General features: G+C 42.8%; 1 protein-coding gene across 2 annotated transcripts in view; it reads right to left on the bottom strand.

Annotated features, from left to right (window-relative positions):
- ptch1 (patched 1) overlaps positions 1-21,535 on the bottom strand; it is a 49,411-nt gene that overhangs the window by 17,885 nt on the left and 9,991 nt on the right. For both annotated transcript variants that reach the window (XM_079364971.1, XM_079364972.1), the window contains exons 3-13: positions 13,809-13,998; positions 12,844-12,913; positions 12,615-12,706; positions 10,732-10,930; positions 10,466-10,587; positions 8,171-8,318; positions 6,433-6,564; positions 6,100-6,255; positions 4,622-4,720; positions 3,275-3,400; positions 463-581 (exon numbers count right to left, since the gene is read on the bottom strand). In XM_079364971.1, coding sequence (XP_079221097.1) covers positions 463-581; positions 3,275-3,400; positions 4,622-4,720; positions 6,100-6,255; positions 6,433-6,564; positions 8,171-8,318; positions 10,466-10,587; positions 10,732-10,930; positions 12,615-12,706; positions 12,844-12,913; positions 13,809-13,998 — 1,453 coding nt within the window. The remainder of the gene's footprint in view (positions 1-462; positions 582-3,274; positions 3,401-4,621; positions 4,721-6,099; positions 6,256-6,432; positions 6,565-8,170; positions 8,319-10,465; positions 10,588-10,731; positions 10,931-12,614; positions 12,707-12,843; positions 12,914-13,808; positions 13,999-21,535) is intronic.

Raw genomic sequence — 21,535 nt, 5'->3', positions numbered from 1 at the left:
AAATAACTAATTTCTTAAAGATAAGCTTCTTTAAATCAAGTCTAACTTCAGTCTAGATTCATTTAACCTCTCTGCCAACGGAATGAGACATGGAGCTGAGGCCCGTCAAGGGAATTTAATAGTGTGTGTGCACATCTGTATGAATGTCGTGCCAAAGAGCATGCCCAGACCAGCAGACACACTGGCAAGGTTTAATAAAGACCGTGACAGATAAACAAAACAAAACAAAAAAATCTGTGAATCAACTGAGCAGCCAGACCAAAAAAAAAAAAAAAAAAAAGGGTAATCAGTAATTAGGTTTTGACGGAGGGGGGAATTACAGTAAAGATTTCCGTAAGATAAACTGACGCTGACGTTCTTCATTGTCAGATCAGAGAGAAACATAAAAGAGTTATTGAACAGTAACTTTCATCTCAAATAAAAGGAGGATCTTTGTGTGATAACTGCATTACGTTTGCACACCTGTAGAAGCAGCAAAAAATGTCGAAGCGTCGGTCCTCTCGTCTGTAAAGGTCCATGCTGAGGATGGCGGGGAAGATGAGCAGCACCATAGCGAAGTTGAACACCACCACTACTGCAGCCTGCGACGACACCGAAAACATATATATGCATATCTGGAGAAAGTCCATTGAAGTAACATGCAGCACAGTTAATACAAAAGCAAAGGAGAATGCATAAAGTGTGTTTGGATCAAGTCTCGAGCGACAGGTGCTTCACAACAAGGTCACTGCAAAAAGATTGAAATCCAACAGAAGCAAACGGAACATAAAAGTTGTATTCAAGGCAGACTTACAAAGTGTGATCAAAAGTGGAAAAAATCCTAAACGATATTTCCACATCTTTATCTTTCATGAATCTTTTGTAAATATTTCATGGATGGCGTATGGCCTCAAAGAATTTACTTCTCCATAAACAAACAAATCTTAAAATAACACGATTAGAAAAGTCGGCGCCAAGAAAATGTTTCCTTTCAACACTTTCTTAATTTCCTTCAAGACAAATACAAAGTGTAAAGAGAAAAGTGACAGATCTGTGTGTGTTTGCTTGCGCGTGTGCGTGCGTGTGTGTAGGTGTGTGTGTGTGTGTGTGTGTGTGTGTGTGTGTGTGTGTGTGTATGTGTGAGTAATAGAAGCCAGTACAGTGTTGTGGTTAAGTATTTGAAGGTGGTGCACTGGAGCGGAGGGTGGGGGTTGGGGTTAGGTTGGGGCCCTTCCCAGAGTACAATCTGGATCTTGCATAGTTGCCAGACCTCTACACACACACACACACATACACACACACAGGCTCATTTATATACACAATCCGGTGTGTGTGCCAGACCACCCAAGGAGCCGGAGGCCCGCGGGGCCTGAGGTGATGAGCAGGCACTGCGGCTGTACAGACAACACACACACACACACACACGTATCTCTCAGCATTTAAAAAAAAAAAACCTCTATAGCCTCCTACCTAAACCACACCTTAACACCAACCAGACACAGACGTGCTCGCACATCCTTGCCCTCCCTCATTCTTCAGCTCAACACTCACTCAGCAAGAGAGAAATAAAGTGAGAGAAGAAGAGACGCAGATTAGAAAGAAACCTCTGAAAGCAGAGGAGAACAATTAATTCTCAATTGGCTCACTAACGTCCAGACAGATACAGTTTTACTACACAGACACACAAAGAGCGACCGCTACTTGACCCCAGAGTGGGAAGATTTATCCTCACATCTGTCCTCGCTGCGTGAATGTGTGTGTTCTTGTGTTATCTGGACAAAATTCCTTTTTTTTCTGTCCGTACTGATGGAAGGATGTGAAGGGGGGGGGGGGGGGGGGAACTGACAGAGAAAAGAGAGAGAGGGAAAGATGAATCCAAGGAGGGGTCATCCACAGGAAATGCAGATAAAGACACACACTCTCCTACTGACACACATCACTGCACGCATGAGTACCACTGATTGCAGTTGTGATGGGTGTGTGTGTGTGTGTGTGTGTTCCACAATAAAAGATGGGCATCAGCATGAATGTCTGCCTCTCTGCGAGTCTGCCCTCCCACAGTCACAAAACCACAAGTATGAAGTATGCATGCTATGCGCACGTGTGTGTGTGTGTGTGCTTTGAACTCATTTGTGTGAGTCTAAGCGTATGTGTGCGTATAAAACGAGGCTGCATGGATTAGACCCATGGGGTAAATGGATCATGTTTGACAGACTCGCTGCACTAAAGCCATCTATCCACACATGCTAATATTGTACTCACTGTGGCGACATCTCACTATGTGCGTGTTTGTGTGTCTGTGAGAGAGCGAGCCAAAGTGAGAGAGGGCTAAGAAAGCAGAGGCTCTGACCACAACAGTATACACAGGACTTACACAGCCCTCTACCACTTACATCACTGTAAATAGTGATAAACTTGCATTAGACTTTATTAGTCTTCAAGTCCCTCTTCTTTAAAACACAAAAAAGGCAAGTCTTCAGCCTGAATACAGAAGCTTTATTCTGCTCCTGTCTCCTGTGAACAGCGTGTATCCTTATGATTGTCTGAGCTTTTGTATGATTAACAATTGAGGGGTTATTTGAAGGCTTTTGGTCTCACTGACAGACGTCTCATTCTGTCCCAGTTTTTGCTCTTCTGGTGACGTCTGTAATTACTGACAGATGTTAGAAAAGTCTGAGCTCCCCTCTGGATCCCCCAACCTTTAAACACACACACACACACACACACACACACACACGATTATGACAAAAGCACACACACACACACACACACAGACACACACACACAAGAGATCCAAAAAACACACGCAAACAGCTACACTATTGCTTTTTAAACCTCCCACACAGATGCTACAACTCTAAACACTCACACATACAACTAGGCCTGAGAATATGCTATTACACACACACACAAACACACGTGCACGCGCACACACACACACACACACAGCGGGTTTCAGTTACATAGACCTCGGCCACAATCTGGACAGACGACGGGCCCACCACTAAACAGCCTCAAAAAGGAAAGGAGGGGGCTGGATGGATTTAACAAAACACACACACACACACACACACACACACACACTTTCAGTTTGATGAATGAAATCAATAAAACAACTGTCTGGAGAAATCTGGAGCCAATGAGGACTGGAACAAGACTATTAGCCAAGAGAGGCCCCACACGACTGAAGTCTCTCTCCCTTTCCCTCGAACAGACACGCACACACACACACAGAAAAACACACACACACACACACACAGAAAAACACACACACACCAGCACTGCTGAGGCGTACCTGGAGAGAAAAAGCTCTGAGTGCTGGGATGGGGATGAGGGCTGCCATGAAAAATGCTGTGACGTTACTGATGGAGGTGAGAGCCACGCTTGCCCCTGTCCTCTTTAGACACTCGCCTGTCCGGTCCTGAGAGAGAGAGAGAGAGAGAGAGAGAGAGAGAGAGAGGGAGAAAGAGAGATGAAAGGCAAAGCAATGAAACTCACCTCTTTTGATCAGATTCTTGCCAGAGGCGAACATGTAACACTTGAGATGATGTACAATTATCATAATACTGATATGAGTGACAGTGATTGCAGTTCCTCTAAGCCCTGAAGTGCTCAACGATAATCCACCTTGGCTCGTCTACTTTCTGTGCTAACGTTTGAGGTAAAGGGGAAAAAAAAAAAAAAAAAAAAAATCAAGAACATAATGACACACCACTCTTTAAAATAAAAGGCATTTAAAGTCAAATGATGACTTCAGAGAAGAGATAAGCCTGCACACACTGCTTGGAGGTTCGGCGGCACTTGTGTGAAGCTCTGAGGACGTGCAGGACCACACAGGAAGTGTTTGGAGGCGTGTTCCTCTTGGTGTGTGTATGCTTGTGTGTTTTTGCGTATGTCTCAGACAGGAGGGATCAGGTTCAGCTCTGTTTAGTTTTCATCTCAGCCACACAAAGGAAGCTGGGGGATGAGGGACACATAAGAGCGTGGGTAGAGCAGCAGAGGGAAAACAACAACAAGCAAATACATGCCAGTGCTTTCCCTGTCTGGAGGTGAAAAGTGATTCACACACACACAAGGTTGCACAAACGTACACACAAAAAAAACGTTTCTTTGCTTTGGTTTCAAGTTGTTTTGTAAAAAAGTCTGTTTCCACTTTACGGCATTTATGAGAAGAAATAAAAGTCTTTAAACACGACAACAAAAACGTAAAAAGATAGAAAAATAGGAATTTGTCCCCATGTATGGAGGCCATAATCCTCAACTCAGGCGGTCCGGGTTCGACTCCGGACTGTGGTTCCCTTCCCGCGTGTCGATCCCCACTCTCTCCCTGATTTCTGTCTCTATCCACTATCCTGTCCCTCTAATAAAAAAAAGCCAAAATCTAAATCTTTAAAAAAGGAAACCTGTAAACCAAGGCGAACAACAACAACAACAACAAAAATCTGCAGTGGCTGGCGTAATGTTTTCCAAAGGGAACATGTTTATCATGGAGCAGTGCTGAGATAACCACGCTGAGTGTGTGTGGCACAGCAGTTGTTTGATGCCACATCACAGGCACAGACAGGCTTTTACACATTCCTCTAAGGAGCAGATAAGACAGCACAGGGGCAGAAACAGGGGGAGCGTGGATATTTTTTCTCACCTCGAAGGGGATCCTCTTATTCTGTCCGGTCTCACTGAAGGCATGAGCGAGGAGGAAGACATCATCCACTCCAACGCCCAGAGCCAGAAAGGGTAACACCTGTTTGTGCACAAACACACACACACACACACATCGTACATTTTCTTTGGTTTGACAAAATGTTTTCCATTCCCTCTATTATTTCTGAAACCTGATTTCATACAGTATCAGTTGTTTCTGAGAACCCATACAAAGAGAGTCTGTCTGATGAAATAAGCTGATGTTTTTGAGAAAAATAAATTTGCTGTTACTCAATTCTTGAGTAGCATGACTGATTTTAAGGTCTGGCTGAATTTCAGTTTGATCAAGTGTTGTTAGTCGTGCAGTGTGAAGGAAGGAAAGATGGCTGATCATGACCCAATTTGCTGCTCTAGACTGGTCGTATGGTTTTCTGGCATGTTTGAAACTTTGGTGGTACGACTGCAAACACTTGCACAGTGAGAACAGAGCCAAAAGCTGTTTCCTAAACTTCAGAGGTTTTTTTTCTTGTTCTCAGACAGTGTCTGTAAGCACCGTGGCAAAAGTAAAAGCAGGCATGCCTGTTTGATGTGTCTCCCCACTCCTGTCACCAAAGATAAGAACGAGAGAGACGTTGGTAGGATATAACTGCAGACCTCCAGCTGCCAAGAATTAGCTGTGTAAGTAAGCTATTGTTTGTTGTTGTCGCTGAGTGTCTGTACATGTGAAAGAGCGAGAGGGTTATTGGTGCTGTTTGGATTTGAGCCCAGTGTATGAGACAAATAAAATGCATGTGAAGCTGACTGAAACTTCCATCCGTGGTAGTTTTCAAAGCAAACTTTATTGACACTTGTCAATGATTGGTCCTGATTTAAATTGCACTTTGAGAGCACTCATGTCGTGCCCAACAATCAGACTGTGCAGGGCGAGCACAGAAATCGTGAGCTTTGGTCATGCCTCCTAAACAATTCATGTCGTGCAGTGTGAGCTTCCACCTTAACCTTTTTAAAATCAGACAGTGTATGCAGCATTACTAAAGGTACCTGTGACATAGCTACTACCAATAGAAGTATTGGAACTATGTTTAATTATTATCTTCCCATAATTTGGCCTGTTCGGGGGGTAGGAAAGGGTTAAAACAAAAATGTACTGTACATCACAATTGACAATGTTTCAGATTTTGTATAACTGATCGATGTCAAAGGATTAAAAGAAATGACAAAAACAACATGATCCCCACACATAAACTGTAACATGTAGGGCCATCTAGGGGAACGAATTAGAAATAGACCAAAGCTTTGAACTCTCTGAGCAATACATCAGTTTTAAACTCCTTATTGGAACTATGTGAGAAGATACATCACAGGTGGAAAAACTCAAACTCATTTATATGTGTTTATCTTTGCCTCCACAAGTCCACATTTGTGTTTTTTATCAATACATCTTGATCAGTAATAAAAGGGAGTATGTATATGTGATACCTGTGTGGTGGCAGCATTGAAGGAGATGCCCAGCAGAGAGCAGAGGCCCAGACCAGCCGCCACAGAGAGCGTCACCAGCAGGACACCCGCCAGCCCCACGGCCCCCTGAGACTTGGCACAGTCCCACCGCAGCATGGTCAGACACGCATAGGCCAGCTGGACACACACAGCAAACAAGGAATCCATTTATTAATCAACCTATTGCATGTGTAAGTCTGTCTCAGCATTTTCCTTCAATCTCTTACATCTATTTATTTACCAAATCTGTTTATAACCATAGTTTCCAATTAAAACATGAAATGTATGCATCTCCTTCTTGAACTCTGCGCTCACCATCAGCAGGTATCCACTGGCCACACGGATGACGCTGATGTCAGAGAAAGACTTGAGGATGTCCTCCAGAGTGGTGGTGGTGAAAGACAAAACCTTCTGGGAGGAATTTGCTGCCACACTCTGCAACACGGCCTACAGAGAAACACACACAGACAAAGAAGATAGAGAGAGGAAGAGGATTATTAAGAATGATTGTTTAGAGGGAAAAGTCAAGGCAACTTAAACCAAACCAGGAGAAGGAATGACTCCCTGTGATCCTGTGTTAACATCCACCAGTTCAGCACTAACTGAGCAATAACTATGTATTTTTTTTTTTATTGAACTTCTTTTAATTGTAAAGGGGCCATTTTCAAAATTAAACATAAATGTTGCAATTTGATGCATCGTACCATTGAGCTAGTTTACATTTGCAGTCCCTCGGTAGGTCACAATGAAAGCACCACATAGTAATACAAAAGTAAACCATAACTAACACAGCACGAGTATGTGTGCATATTTATTAACTAAATCAGTGCAGGTCACTCTGCAGTAAAGGTCAATGCATTTTCTCTTGCCAAGCACTTCTTTCTAGGATTAAAAAACTGAATTTTCCAAGTTTAACCAATGCTTTAAAATGCTTCATATTGTAAAATAGATTGGGTGCATATGATTGTTACTGTAGCTGAAGCTTATCTGACTGAATCAGAAGTGATGGGAAAGCATTGTATACCCAGATCTCCATCCAACATGTAAAATCCAATGCTGATTTTAAAAAAGCAGCGTTTGTTGGGAGAAACAACGTCAGATCTATTTCCAAAAATAAAGATGTTTGCAGTCTTTATTGTAAAAACGACAGGATTGAAGTTTACTGCACCGCCCAACTTACAGTGAAAAAAGGTACGCAGGAGGCTTTTGTGAGAATCTGCAGACGGCACCTCGAGCCATCCTCTCTTTCTTTCACTATCTAAGGCAGACAGATGGCTTCAACATTGTACTGCAGTTACTGCTCAGTGGGGAGCGATGCTGGCTGACACACATTAGGAAGCATGCACTAGATCACACACACACTCTCGCATCCACGTGTGAACATGCGCACATGTCAGACACATACCCACATGCGTGCACATCGTACCTGATGCATGTGCATAACACACACAAAATACATCATTCGGTGTGTTTTTTTTTATTAATAAAAACACTTCAGTCGACATCTGAATTAAAACCTCTTTTCTATCAGTGATCCCTGGGCCCCAAGATGAATGGACTTTAGACACACACACACGCAGTATGCACACACACACATACACACAAGGTCACGCCATGTCGAACAGAGGTTGGGGCCCCCAAAACAAAGACCAGATGATGTCACACATGAGCCACCAATGGGGCCACAGCTGGGAAAGAGATTGTGTGAACTTTTTGTGTGTGTCAGTGTGTGTGCTTTTGTGCAAGAGAGAGAGAGAGAGAGAGAGAGAGAGAGATTCAGCAATCCCTTAATGTATTCCAGACCTGCTCACCCTGTTGCTTCTCTGTACTAGCAGCGAGAGGGAAGCTTCAGCACTTTACCACACACCAACAGTGGTTGGAGGATCTATCAGGGGCCCTGGCTTTGGATGGGGCCTTTCCATGTTCACCTGTATCCGGCCAGTGATTTACAATGTGGTTGTTGAGGATTTAGGGTAGAATTCTTTCCCCCTTCTTTCCTCCCTTGCCCTCTTTCTCAGTCTCTCTCTTTCTTGCCTATTTCTGGACATCTTACCTCAGAGTATCTTCTCTGCCAGGCTTCCAGTATAGCTGCGGCCTTCTCTTCATTCCAGTTGATGTGGGAAACATCGTCGTAGCCCCGAAAGTGCTCAAACATCTGCTTGGGAGTCATCAGCTGAAACATGGTCTGTAAGGCCTGGGCACTGCGCAAAGGATGGAGAAGTGAGAAGAAAGAAACAATGGAAAGAAAAAAGAAGAAGGTCAATGAGATACAAGTCTTACCTGAACACATGAAGTTTACATGAGGGAAAAAAACCTTGATTTATTAAAGCTCAGTTAATAAACACAGGAGACAAAGAGTTTATCTTGGGGTAGACTCTGAACACTTTTGAATTGAGGGTTGCTTTTTTTAAATACAAACATATTTCTGGAATGCCAAAGAACAAGGAGACAAAAGTGCAGAAAACACAGAACAAGCCTGAAAATGTATCAAACACAAAGTTCCTCTACAACCAGGAAGTCTCCATACAGAGAGGGTGCACATCAAGCAGGAGAAAGGATAAAAAGTATATGAGCCACAGCTCCTGGAGTATGATTGAAAAAAATGCATCTGATGTGACTGCTTAGCCATGATTACAGATAAAACCTTCCGAATTTAAAATTCGTTTTTTTATTAACCACTGAGAAACGTTTATCCATGTAAAATATACCACATAAACTTTATAGATGTCTAAGTCATCTTTTAGTAATGATTTATTTCATTGTTTGTTAACTAAAATTAGCTAAGTTAAGTTAGCTTAGCTAACATTAGCTAAGTAAAATAGCTAATGTAGCTAACTATAAATAAAATGTTTTTAATGATAGTCATTATTAACTGTTACCCTGACACTTTAAAAGGTAGCATAAATATGTGCATCCTTTATTTATTTAACTAAAATCAGTAACATTGCATCACTGCTTTAACTGCTTCAAAGAAATTATCTGATGTGACAACAGTGACTTTGTTAACAGTCCACTTTACTTTATAAACGGCTGCAGGGTTTTTGAAATATTATCATTCAAAATTTACGTTGACTGAAATCTCATCTCCTCTTTTCCCAATCAAACAACATGACACATATTTATTTAAGTAAATGTACAGACTGGGTTTTATAGCGACAAAGGAAGGAGCCAGACACCATAAAATATGTTTCCGGTCCTAATCTAGAAGATTCCTGATCGTGTTCTGACAGATTTTTAAGAGGGCTGTGGTATCTAATGAAATGAGGAATGCACCGCCCCGGTACATACAGCAAGATGGTCATAAAAAATTACAGCTAATAACTTAATTATGAAATTACTTTGGAACAGACTGCAGCTTCAAAAAGTGAAGTCGAGTCAGTCGTTGTGGTGTCAGCTCGTCAAATTTTACGAACCGCGGGAGTCGACGTGAGCTAGTCGTTCTCCTTATGAATGTGATCCCTGTAATATGGTGATAATCGCGGTAATGGTGGCAGTTAGTAAACAAGATGTAGAAATTGAGTGCCAGCAGTAACAGCCCAATGGACAGAGGGACTAAATAACACACACACGCACACACACAGAAAACCACACAGGCCGGCAGGCACGCACAGACACCCTAATGACCCAACCTTGCCAGGAAAAAACACGACCACAAAACAAACAACGCACCCCACTGTACTCTGACGCATTAACACACATACTGGTAACAGAGTGTGTATGTGTGTTTTTCCTTTGTGTGTACATGCATATTCATGCACCATTTAAACTACACTTTTACATTCAAGTAAAGGGTCTAATATCAAAATGCTGCACAGTTTTGTGTAGCTTAACCTGACTAAGAAGCTACGTGTTGCTTAATGAAATATGCAATTTTTATTTCTCTAGTATAATTACGTGTAGTATAGTGCATGTAATACTATTGCTGCGCATGCTTAGTACTGTGCACATTATATCTCCATTGGTGTACCATAATCTTTAAGCTTTGTCCTGCTGCTTTTGCTGGAATTAAGGCCATGTACCCTAAATCGCTGTATATTTGCACAAACTAGCCAGGCAATAGATCATCCTATGCACATGTGTGTATGTGTGTGTGTGTGAGTGTGTATGAGTAAGTAGTGTCCAGGCAGAACAGTGAGAGCTGAGCAGGAACAGCTGGAGCTCTAAGATTTCACTGGAATCTGCTAATGACTGCAAGATTTACAGCAGCAAGCGCACACGCACGCATGCACGCACGCACCGTTCCGGAGAGCGTAAGAGAACAAAAAACACACACTCTTTCCAGAATAAGCCCTGCAGTGATCACAGCAGTGTTTATGAGGGTGTGTATGTGTAAGTGTGGGTATGTTACCTGAGCAGGGGTCCACTGCCGTTCTTGGTGGTCCCTCCTACGATCAGTTCCTCCTGCCAGTGCATGTACTTCCTGGACAGACCGTGGCAGCCTCCTCTCAGGGCCCGCGCCACGTCGAAAGGCTGGTGCAATAAAAGCAACAGGCGAGAAAATAACTGTCAGCAGCTAGGCTCAAACTTAAAGGCTTGATGTTACCAAAACAAATAAAACTTGTACAGAGATATTATATGTCAAAAAGCTTGAGCCTAAATACTATAAATGCCTACCTTTGTTGAGTTCTTATTGGGCGCGGTGAGGGGACAGTCAGGGTCAGCAGGGTTCAGGCAGGGTCTATCCATGTAGCCATGTCCGACGCCCGCCTTCTCCAACATTTCCTCAAAACCTTCTACGGGGATGTTTGCTTTACGCAAGTCCTCAAGGAACTCCTTAGGGTCAAAGTTGGTCCACTGGAGAGGGTTTTTACCTCTGCAGAGAGAGTGGAAGAGATGTCACTGTACCAGACTTTAAAAATTAGTTAAGTTACTAAGAAAAATCCAACCCTATTGACACTTGTTTGGATACCACAAAAAACAAAAATAGAAGTCTTAGGCACCCAGTATTAAAGTAAAGCTGAACTTGTACCTTAATTGCACAAATACTTTGGATACAATTCATTGCTGAAACGTTGCCAACGTATTTGTGCAATTTAGACTGTGATCTTTCTCTTAAAGCAGCTATTGGTTTAAACATGAGGGGATACTATCGATTATCAAAAAAAGAGATTTTAGATTGTGTCGATATTTAAATCACATTGTATCATGTTAGTATGAAATATTTTGAATTCCTTAGATAGTAGTAAGAAGGATTCTGTTGAGACTTTAGCCATATTTTTAAGGGGCTGTGCATCGGATTCTGAAGCCTCTTTGAAAATGCCATTTCAAGGTGGGAGAATAATGACCATATAAACTCTCGTTTTCCATATAAATGTCACAGAGACAGGGCTGAGTAGGCTTTGATCTGAGTTAGGCACACGTGCAGCTCCCTCTGAAACATTTCAAAAGTGTTCAGGAGTTTTGAGCATGTGTGAAAACATCAGAACAGTAGTAATTACAGAATGTGTTGTCCGTGTTAAGAAGTGTGACTTTTCAGATGATTGAATGAAATTTGCTAGAACAGAAATTTTTTCAGGCGGAGTTGCACTTTTCACATGTTTGAGTGAATAACCTCAAGTTTTGACCTCCGAAGTAGACAGGTTTATAATGAAGAGAAAAATCCCCTTCTTGCTAGATGACAGAATACAATAAATGAAGACAAATTCCCATCATGCAATGGTGCAGTGCTGAATTCCTGCTGAAGACCTTGTCTCTTTGCCTCGCACATTCCAACCTCTTTCTCTGATTCTCTCTCTCTCTCTGTCATTCAGACTACATTGTATGTGCTTAACCAGGCTTGGGTTATTATTCCCAGCCTCCCAACCAGAACATAGTAAAAATCTTATTTACCATCTAAGATGAACACACACACATGCACACATTCAGGAGGTCGGATGACACATGCAAGAGGAAACACAGTTTCACACATCTGCTAAATAAATCTTCCAAACATATGCAGGCATGGCAATGTCCCACATTTTGTGCATACACACATGTATGCAGAGGTAAAGGTCTGCTGAGTATTACTGTAGCAGCAGGCCATTAGCAACAGAAGGGCCAGACAATGGTGTGAGGCCCAGGGCTGGAGAGAAACTATCGCCAGCGATACGCATGCCAGCAACCACTACAATAGAGCCTTCAGAGGGGACGAGTTCAGGACACACACACACACACACACACGCACACACACTCTTGATTCTCTGCAGTGTCTCTTTAGATGGGCTGAGCGTGTTTTGCAGCCTCTACCAAAGGGGGTAAAAACAAATCCCCACAGTCTCTCTTTCTCTATCTTGAAAACAATCTCAAAAAATACTGTTACTCTCATTTCAAGTACTAAGCTCAGTGTCTCATCGTCCACTGACATGCATTTTAATCTGATTGCAAACTGGCCTCACGAGGAGGAAAGCCCTTTCTGTGCCCAGTTAGATTTGGTCAGTCTGATAATATGCATGTTTGTTTTGGCGCGTTGTTATTGAACAAACACATCATAAAATACAGATTCAGTTTATTGTACTTACGGGAGATAGAGCATTCCTGAATGGAGCTTGGCGCCCTCCCAGAAACAGTCCAAAGGGGTGATGATGAGGCAGGGATGTAGCTTTTCTATGATCTAATTGGACAAAAACAGGGCCCAGATCAAAACGGGGTTGACACACATTGACGACAGGAAGCAGACAGAGAGAGAAAATCACCACAGATGGAAAGATAATGATAAAGCCTCTTTAATACACGTGAACAATGTCTTACCTGATTCATAAAATGAGTTTCTGTGACTAGTTCTCCTGATTTGTAGCATAAGTGTTCTAATTTCCATTGTCTGAAAAGGAGGAGGAAAGAATGTAAGTTCAGTTTTCGTCATTCATTGCTTTGCAACATCAGGAGCCCCTTAGGCTGGAGTGATCAAAGAATGATGATTGCTAATGATACATCTTTCAGCAACATGAAGAACTGCAAGCTAAAACATAACTGAAGGCAAACCAGCAGGAATGCTCTTTATCATATCAAATCTTTGATCGTGATGTATTGTTTTAATGCTTGACTTGATTTATATTTGTGGTTGCCGGTCTTATGTGTCAAGTTGCTCTGAGCTATATGTTTCCTCAGCACAATTACCCCCAGACAAATGTCCCCTTGGGGGCAATAAAGACATCTCATACTAGGGGTGGGGATCGCAGGGCTACTCATGATAAGATACGCGATAACAATAATATCAAAAGATCACTAGCGTATTGCAAGACAACCATATAATGCCTTAACTTCGTGTCCTCACTGTCTGACATTGTCCTGCTTATTCTTCTTTTCATATGCTGCTGTCCACTTCTTGAGAGGAGTCATGAAGCAGTGTCACGGTCAGGGGCGGGTCTAGTGGGGTGGCATGGCCCCCCCCCCCCCCCCGTTGAAATCTGATTGGCCACCCCAAATGCCACCCAAAAATCCTAAACTATGATTGTCTGTTTACTCTCACACACTGTTGACTTGCAAAGCACTTACTATCAATGTTTGGGTAAAAACTGCCAATGAAAGTACTTTTGCAACGTAGACAGTGTGTAAGAGTTTGCGTGCAGTTTTTTATGCACTTGAGTTTTGTTTCTACATATTCTTTTTGAGTCGTAAAAGAATAAAGCTAATGCCTGGTATGGTTGTGCTGCTGACATCACATTATTAAAAAGGGGATGCCTTGAATACAGCAAAGACACGAAAAAGCAAGTTACCTATTATAAAGGTAAACATGAACTCTGCTGGCTCTGAGAGCTGAATCCAGGTGCTGCAGGAGCGCCTCCACCGTTAAAACATTTGCTCCTTCCTCCCGTGGCGTCTGGATCATCAGCTGAGGGTTAAACATGGCCTCCTCGCCCATCTTCTGCCGTGTGTACCTCAGCTCCTGGTTCACACGCCCACCAACTGAACAAAGAAGAGAATTCTGTTAAGTTTGTGAATCCAACGCTTCTCTGCAAAAAAATCCAAACAAATCTACCTACAGGTACAAATAAAGTAACGTGAAGCTGAAACACTTCTACTCGACGCATTTACATTGAATGACTATGATTAAAATGGAACAAAGTGAAGGTTTACTATTTCCAGTATGAACAGATTTTCCAATAAGCTATTCCCAAAATGAGGTTTTTACTGAATCAGCTTTGGTCTGATGCCCCTCCTACACACATATGTAAGTTGTTTCTGATTCCAAGACTAAAGCCTTTTTTCATATAGCCACTTCAGTGTGAGATATTTACATCTCTGTAACGTGTAGCCTTCAGTGTGAATGTCACAGAGGCTTGATGGTGGGGTCAAGTTGACCTGCCCCCTGTGTGTGGTATGGTAGTAACAGAGGTGTTACGGGGACGAGACTGGATCTCTTTAAAGCAGCAGAGCAGCCCTGTGTCTGAGCGCGTTTAGGTTACATGATCGACCTCCACAACGCCGTAACGCAGGGTCAAATCAATGATTGACCCGCCAATATTACACCACTGTGGCATCAACATTAATGTACAAAGGCGTGATAATGGTGGAGCTTCATAATGGTGCAGTGTGACATCTTAGTTAAACCTATAGAACCTAACCATAACCTAAATCTTTTCAAAAAGACCATTTCAAAATTACAAACTGAAAACAATGAGCCCTGGATTAACTTGAACACACACACACACACAAAACCACATCACGTTAAAACACCTGTTGATCCTGACTGCAATGCACACTCACAGACAGCTCACCAGGGCTTTCATTTGATCACACATGTATCTTTAACAGCAGCACTTCGCTACTCAGCCAGCTTGTAACTCTCAAATGAAAAACTCGCCAACTCCCATAGAATCCAGCAAAAACACAACTCCTCCAGCTAATCAATAGCTAATCAAAACATGAAAACGCTCGATTTTTCTTCTTTCATTTGCTAACAAGAGTAGTGCCAGACCATATTATCTGCATGTGCATGTGTGTATGCGTTTGTTTGGTGAAGAGAGAGAGAGAGAGAGAGAGAGAGAGAGAGAGAGAGAGAGAGAGAGGCTCTCTTCCAGGCTTTGCTCCCAGTATCGTGGTGGGACTAAGCCCTGTGCGTGCGCTCTGAGCTCTGAGCTAGCCCCGGCTACAAAAGCAGCCTTTCAGATCGTTTAGCTGCCCTACTCCACCCCAGTACAGCCAAGGCAAATCTGGCAAAGTTTCTATCACAAACACACACTCACGCACGCAGGCACACACACATATACACACGCACGCGCGCACACACACACACACACACACACACACACACACACACACACACACACACACACAAATGTAGGCAATTACAGGCATGCAAGCATCAGTAAAGTCTAAATAAAATCCAACTTGAACAAATGCATTCTTTGAACAAGAGAAATATTATAAATATGCAAATGTGTGTGTGTGTGTGTGTGTGTGTGTGTGTGTGTGTGTGTGTGTGTGTGTGTGTGTATCTTGCTGTTTAGCAAATCTGTGTCTGATTTACAAGCAGAGGATTTGAGGTCTTTCATCATCAGTGACTGAATGCTTGGTGAAAGCTGAGGCAATTTTCCACACAAACACTCACAGACTCATGCACACACAGTCACAAACACACACAGACACACATGCAAACAAAATGGGGAGAAAAAAAAAAAAAAAAAAAAAACACTCAGCCAGAGAGCCGACTGTGTGAAAAATCTGTAACATTTTATCACGCCCTAATCCAATTTAACAATTCCGCTCAATTCGTGCAACAGCAGGCATAGATTGAATATTTTCAGCCCATTGTAATAGCATTAAAGTTGAACATAAGCATGCCTGTTCTGCTGAGCCGGACCACCCAGTCAGACCAATAGAACCCTGAGGGAGGGGGCCATGTCTTGGGGCATTAGAGAAAACACACTTGATTTCTTTTTTTCTGGACCCAAACAGCATTCCCATCTGATCCTGTCTGAATGCATGTTTATAATACTCATCATTAATAGCAGGCCGAGGCTAACCGGAGCGACATGCTTTGCACTGTTACACGGCTACGCTACACCAGCGCTGCCTTCAAAACAGCAAGCATGGAACTGATTTAGACCCTACGCACACTGACAGAGCACTAACAAGTTGACTCGTCTGGTACACTCAACGCTCGGCTGGAAAGCTAGCCTGAAGCTTGGCTGAAACGCACCACCAGCGGGGAAACTGGGAACACAAGTTTGGAGAAAGAAGTGCATACATCTTCTCTTTTTTTTTGTTTTTGCTTTCTTTTACATCAAAGAAAAGAGCTCAAGGTCTGTTTGAGAAACAAAACAAAGGAGGAGATTTCAAAGAAGTCACGGTCTGTTGTGAACACATTCGAAGTCGTGGGACTGCCACCCAAAGACCCCGCAGTTTACAGCAAGCAGCAAGGAATGGGACAAGTCAAAAGAATGTACTCGCTCTCTCTACAGGAAACAGCACATCACGGCCTCAGGCTTAGAGAATTCCACACTTCACGAGGTTACAGCGTTTTGGGGTCAACACTCACACAGCCTCGGGGTGAAATTAACACCCCAGCTGGACCAGGAAGATGTGTGTGAGTGAGTGAGTCTGTGTGTGTGTGTGTGTGTGTGTGTGTGTGTGTGTGTGTGTGTGTGTGTACACACAGCTGTGTTTCTTCAATGACACATATTCCCATATTCCTTCTGCTAAGAAAACTGGTTGACCCCGGCATGTGTTGATATCTTGAAGGTGTCCTGCTCCGGGCTCAAGCTGCTGCGACCTAAAACAAAGTGTCACAGACTTTCAAAGGCGTCTTGTAACACCTCGTTGCTTACTCATTTCCTTTTTCTTCCATATCTGATGGTTACCATATCACTTACTCACAGTATTTTTTTCTAAAGCGGTATTCAATTGACTCCTGAACATTTCTAGAAAATTTCAGGACAGCCCAACACTGAAATCTTCCTGAGATGTTTAATTACCCAAGTATCTCAAAGCTTATTGTTTCCTGTAGGATGGGATGGGGGGGGAGGGTGTCTCAGAAGGCACGACAAAAAAAAAAAAAAAAGATGCTGCAAAAAATAATAATATTTTGTGCCTCTGAATCAGTCATACCTGTAATTTCACATATTCACAGAATCAATAAAAGAGTGGAAAAGAAGATACTGGCAAGCAGAAAAGAGCAGGCAGCTGCTTCTCTATGTGCTCGAACGTCACACAAGTCGCTCACTGATTCTGTGATTTAAATATCACCATCCCTGTTCACTCTCTTGTAATCACTTTTTCTTTGAAAGCAACAGTTTTACAAGGAGGCTGGGAGGTAAAATAAAGTCCAGCCACAGTCATGGAAAAATGTGTGGAAAACCGTGTCATAGTTTAGTGAGTGTTATTTATAGATTTACTTTGATGCCCATCTTCAGGAAAAAAAATAAACAAACACACAGACGCTCCCATATATCCATATAAAGACTTGTTATTTACCATTTGTCACTGATTAGCCAATTACACCTGGAGTGTCTCATCAATGGACATGCTACAATTAAAGACATTTATTTTCCTTTTTTTATTTCCGAGTCCTTCTTTAACCATGAATCCCAAAAACCCAGTAGTACCTTGGTACTTGACAAGAACCTAATCAGGTAGCCAATCCCCACCATTTCTGACTCTTTGATGGATCAAAATATCATCAGTCTGCACGTTAAATAAGAAGAAATAAAACTCTTTCCCTGAGACACAATAAGAAGATCATGTTAACACTGCCCTCTAGCAGCCTTCTCATACTGTACTTCACACAGCCTTTACAAATAAGACATCACAAGTCATTGTGAACTATGCGTCATGTATCCAGGTAGAAGACGAGGTTGTTCCCAGTTTTGATACCACATGATTTTTAATGAGACAATCTCCATTATTAATTCATCGGCGTCGTCAAAAAGCACTAAAGCTAAAAGAAAAGGACAGATTTTGTCGTATTTTTGCCCACAAAGCTAGAGAAGCGTTCTTACTAGAGAAAGAGAAAGATATTGGTGGTCCTAATGGTGGTCTTTGACGGACAGACAGAGAGCAGAAGAGGGGACACTGTCTAATATGCACAAATACATTCGGTGCTGTGGTTTCAAAACAGGAATCAACATTATTACTTTTTTTTTTTTTTTTTACAAGCGTCAAATTTAAGTTTAAAAATCTTGTATCGTGATCAGTGCTTTAATGCTTATGTTAAGGGAATAATTCAAAGAATTAGAGCCACACAGAAAAGGAGCAGAGAAAAGGGAGCAGAGCAGAGGCAGTGCTATGTGTGTCACTGTATTGGAGCGCTCAGTGTGGGTATTCAACGTGTTGCATAACATTAACCCCTGGTCCCCGCTATTCTCAAAGTAGGGGAACGGGGGGCTGTGGGGACGAAAGGGAGAGAAAGTAGGTTTCTAAGGAACTGACATCACCCCCCCTCCCCTCCCTCTTTTCAGCCTTAAACTCCCCCTTCTCTTTATACTCTAATTTTTTCTCCCTTTTGCTCTATTCAACGCTACTCCGTGATTGGCCAGATCATGATGGCAATCAGCCCGGCCCCTCTGTCAAAGCCAGCCCACCCCCCCCCCCCCTTTTCCCCCCTTTGCCAACTTTCTCTCTTTTCCATGCAACACACAAACAGCGTAGCCCCACCCCCTGCACATCTCTGCCGCCTGACAACGGAAGCATCCCGCACTTTTAAGGAAAACAAGCGGCACACAACTCGTACAAACTCTGACGCTGGCAATAAAACATATACAGTCCTTAAGTACTGTGGCTACAAAATGCTCACCTCTCGCCAACAGAAAGACATACAGGAAGTGTTGCTTTACCTTAAAAAATGTGCACATATGGATAACACTAAAAACATGTTATAAGATGAAAATCACTTCAAGTATTAGTTTGCATGCATGCATAGGTGAGTATATTCTGTATGTACATGCATATGGCGAAACACATGTGTATGTGCTTGTGTGTGTGTGTGTGTGTGTGTGTGTGTGTGTGTGCGTGTGTGTGTGTGCAGAGAAAGGATTAGCTGGATTAGCCCCCCTCTCAGCAGGGACCCCCTGTGGTGAGGAGGAAGCCCCCCAAAACCAGGTCATCTCTCCGCCACCAAGTCCACAGCGACCTCCCATACCCTGAGCAGCTCTGCACACTGACAGAGGAGGGATACGAACGAGAACTTCACAAATCTCTGCAGAACAACGACGTTAGGATGCGATCGGGGAAAAATGAAATGCTAGAAACAGCCAAAAAGAATGTCGATGATAGAAAGTCAGTACGTGAAGACAAATATGACTATGATGCAAATGTTTGTTTTGTGTGCAAGACACAGCAATCATATGTTATAGACAAGAAACGTCTCACCTGTTTAGAACAAGCATGGAGCAAGTGAACAGTAAACATGGGAAGTGACACCTGTTGCATGAGATGTCACCGGCTGTGTTCAAATGTTGAAGATTATTTTGCGGTTTTGTTGTTGTTCATACTTGTGAGTGGTCGAAACATTAAAATGGACATCATACTAAAAACACTGAACCGAAGAAGCTCAAAGGAAGCTTTTATTATAAAATAAAATATCCAGTAAATCTTTTAAGACGGCTGCTTCGACTAAAAATCACTTCCAGGTTTTCTTCAAGTGTTTTCAAATGAGCGAACACAAAAGGGATGAACAATTCATTATCGCCGATATGTGAAGAAGAATTATTGGAATCTATGAGCATCTTTAAGCTACACGCCTCAACGTGGCATCTATAAAGAATCCTAGCACTGCCATAATCTTTGTTGAAACGTACATTCAATGGAACGTATTTGATTTAAAGGTGATATCGATTTATTTTAATTGCACGTTTTGATTTAAACGTGTGATTTACGCTATTTGTGCATTTGTGTTAGAACAAATCATCTTCGCCTCCTTCTGTTAAAATCCTTTAATTTGACCTCACCTGGCCAATTTGTCAAGTCCCCACCTGCTTGTTTCTTTTACGTCCCGTTTGTTTCCGTCTACAGCTGCTCGTGTCAATAACTTCAGAGTGCTTTGAATCACAAGAACAACACATGTGTTGCCCTCTTCCTTTACTCATCTGCTGCTCCCTCCTACCATGTGCTGTAACTGTGTGTGTGTGTGTGTGTCTATGTTTTAAAACAGGGGATTAAAGAGAGTACAAAGGTACAGAAAGCAAAATTGATAAATGCATAGGGGTGGGACATGATATCGATACAGCAATATATCCTCATTCTCACTCGTGTGATGTCATCACTGACTCCAGTCAGGGGTCTTTTGTCATTTCCAGCTTTTGAAAGGGAACCTTGAATTGTTTGTCTTCTCATTACATGAAGGTGTAATTCTGAGACATGACAAATAAAAGTACTGAAAGTATGACTCATGATACATTCTGTGTGTTGGAGTAGTTTTGCTGCTTGTTTACCTACACAGTGGAGTACTGGAGTATTGTGTGTTAGTGGGAGTAGAAGCTAACACTGCAGTATGCAAAGCAGTAATGCTAGTTGTGAATGTGGCAACTGCAATGCAGGTGTGCACACAGCCACAAATATGTGATGAAAGGCCTAACTGAGAGCTGAGACACCAACTGACCCACGGCGAGCCCCTCTCCCTCTGCTGCTCTCTCTCTCTCTCTCTCTCTTTCCTTTCAGCTTTTAAAGAGGGGGGGGGCTGCCACACAGAGGAAGGTTAAAACGAGAAAGACAGATGGGGGGGGGGGGGGGGGGAGTTAAAGAAAAAAAAAATAGGGAGAAGACGACCAAAACCTTGGGGGTGAAAAAAAAAAAGATATGAAGCTGAGTAGTAGTGCTCTGACATGCAGATGTAGATGGTGTCTCCTCGTGCAGCAAGACCCCCCCCCCAAAAAAAACCCTGACCCCTTACACAAATGTGACACCCCAGCTGCCAACACCCCCCCCCCCCCCCCTCCCCTCCACACACACACCCCCCACCCACCCACACACACACTCTCCAAACCCCCACCCATGCCCCCCAACTCCAGTATTACCATATGTATGGCTCCCCTCGCCCCTGATTATGCTAATCACCTGTCCGGCCCCTGCAGCCTCTAAAATGGGTGTATTTAGCAGTCGGCTGGCTCCCAATGCTGCTTCCCCTGGGCCCGAGGTGTACATTCACACACTCCTCAATGGGCAGATTCTTCCACGTTGCTGCCTTCATTCAGGTCCCACTCTCTCCCTCCTAACATCCCCCTTCCAACCCCACCAAAAAAAAAAACTATTCAATGCCAATGGATTCACAGAGCAGTGGAAGGAGTAGTAGGGTAAGAAATCGCTGACAGAGAGTCTGTGTGTCGCATGTCCATGCATGTGTGCAGTGGTTGGGCAAATGATGTCTTCATTAGTCTATGCAGCAACAAGGATGGCCAAGATTTGAGGCAACAGCCGTTTAAATGATGCTGAAGTGATAAAAAGCCGAGCAGTAATTCATTCATTTTATCAGAAAATATAAAAGACATTTAAATGTGAAAATAACAGA

This window comes from Symphodus melops (genome assembly GCF_947650265.1).
Source record: "Symphodus melops genome assembly, chromosome: 1".
NCBI classification, from domain to species: Eukaryota; Metazoa; Chordata; class Actinopteri; order Labriformes; family Labridae; genus Symphodus; species Symphodus melops.
This window is presented reverse-complemented; position numbering and strand designations above follow the sequence as displayed.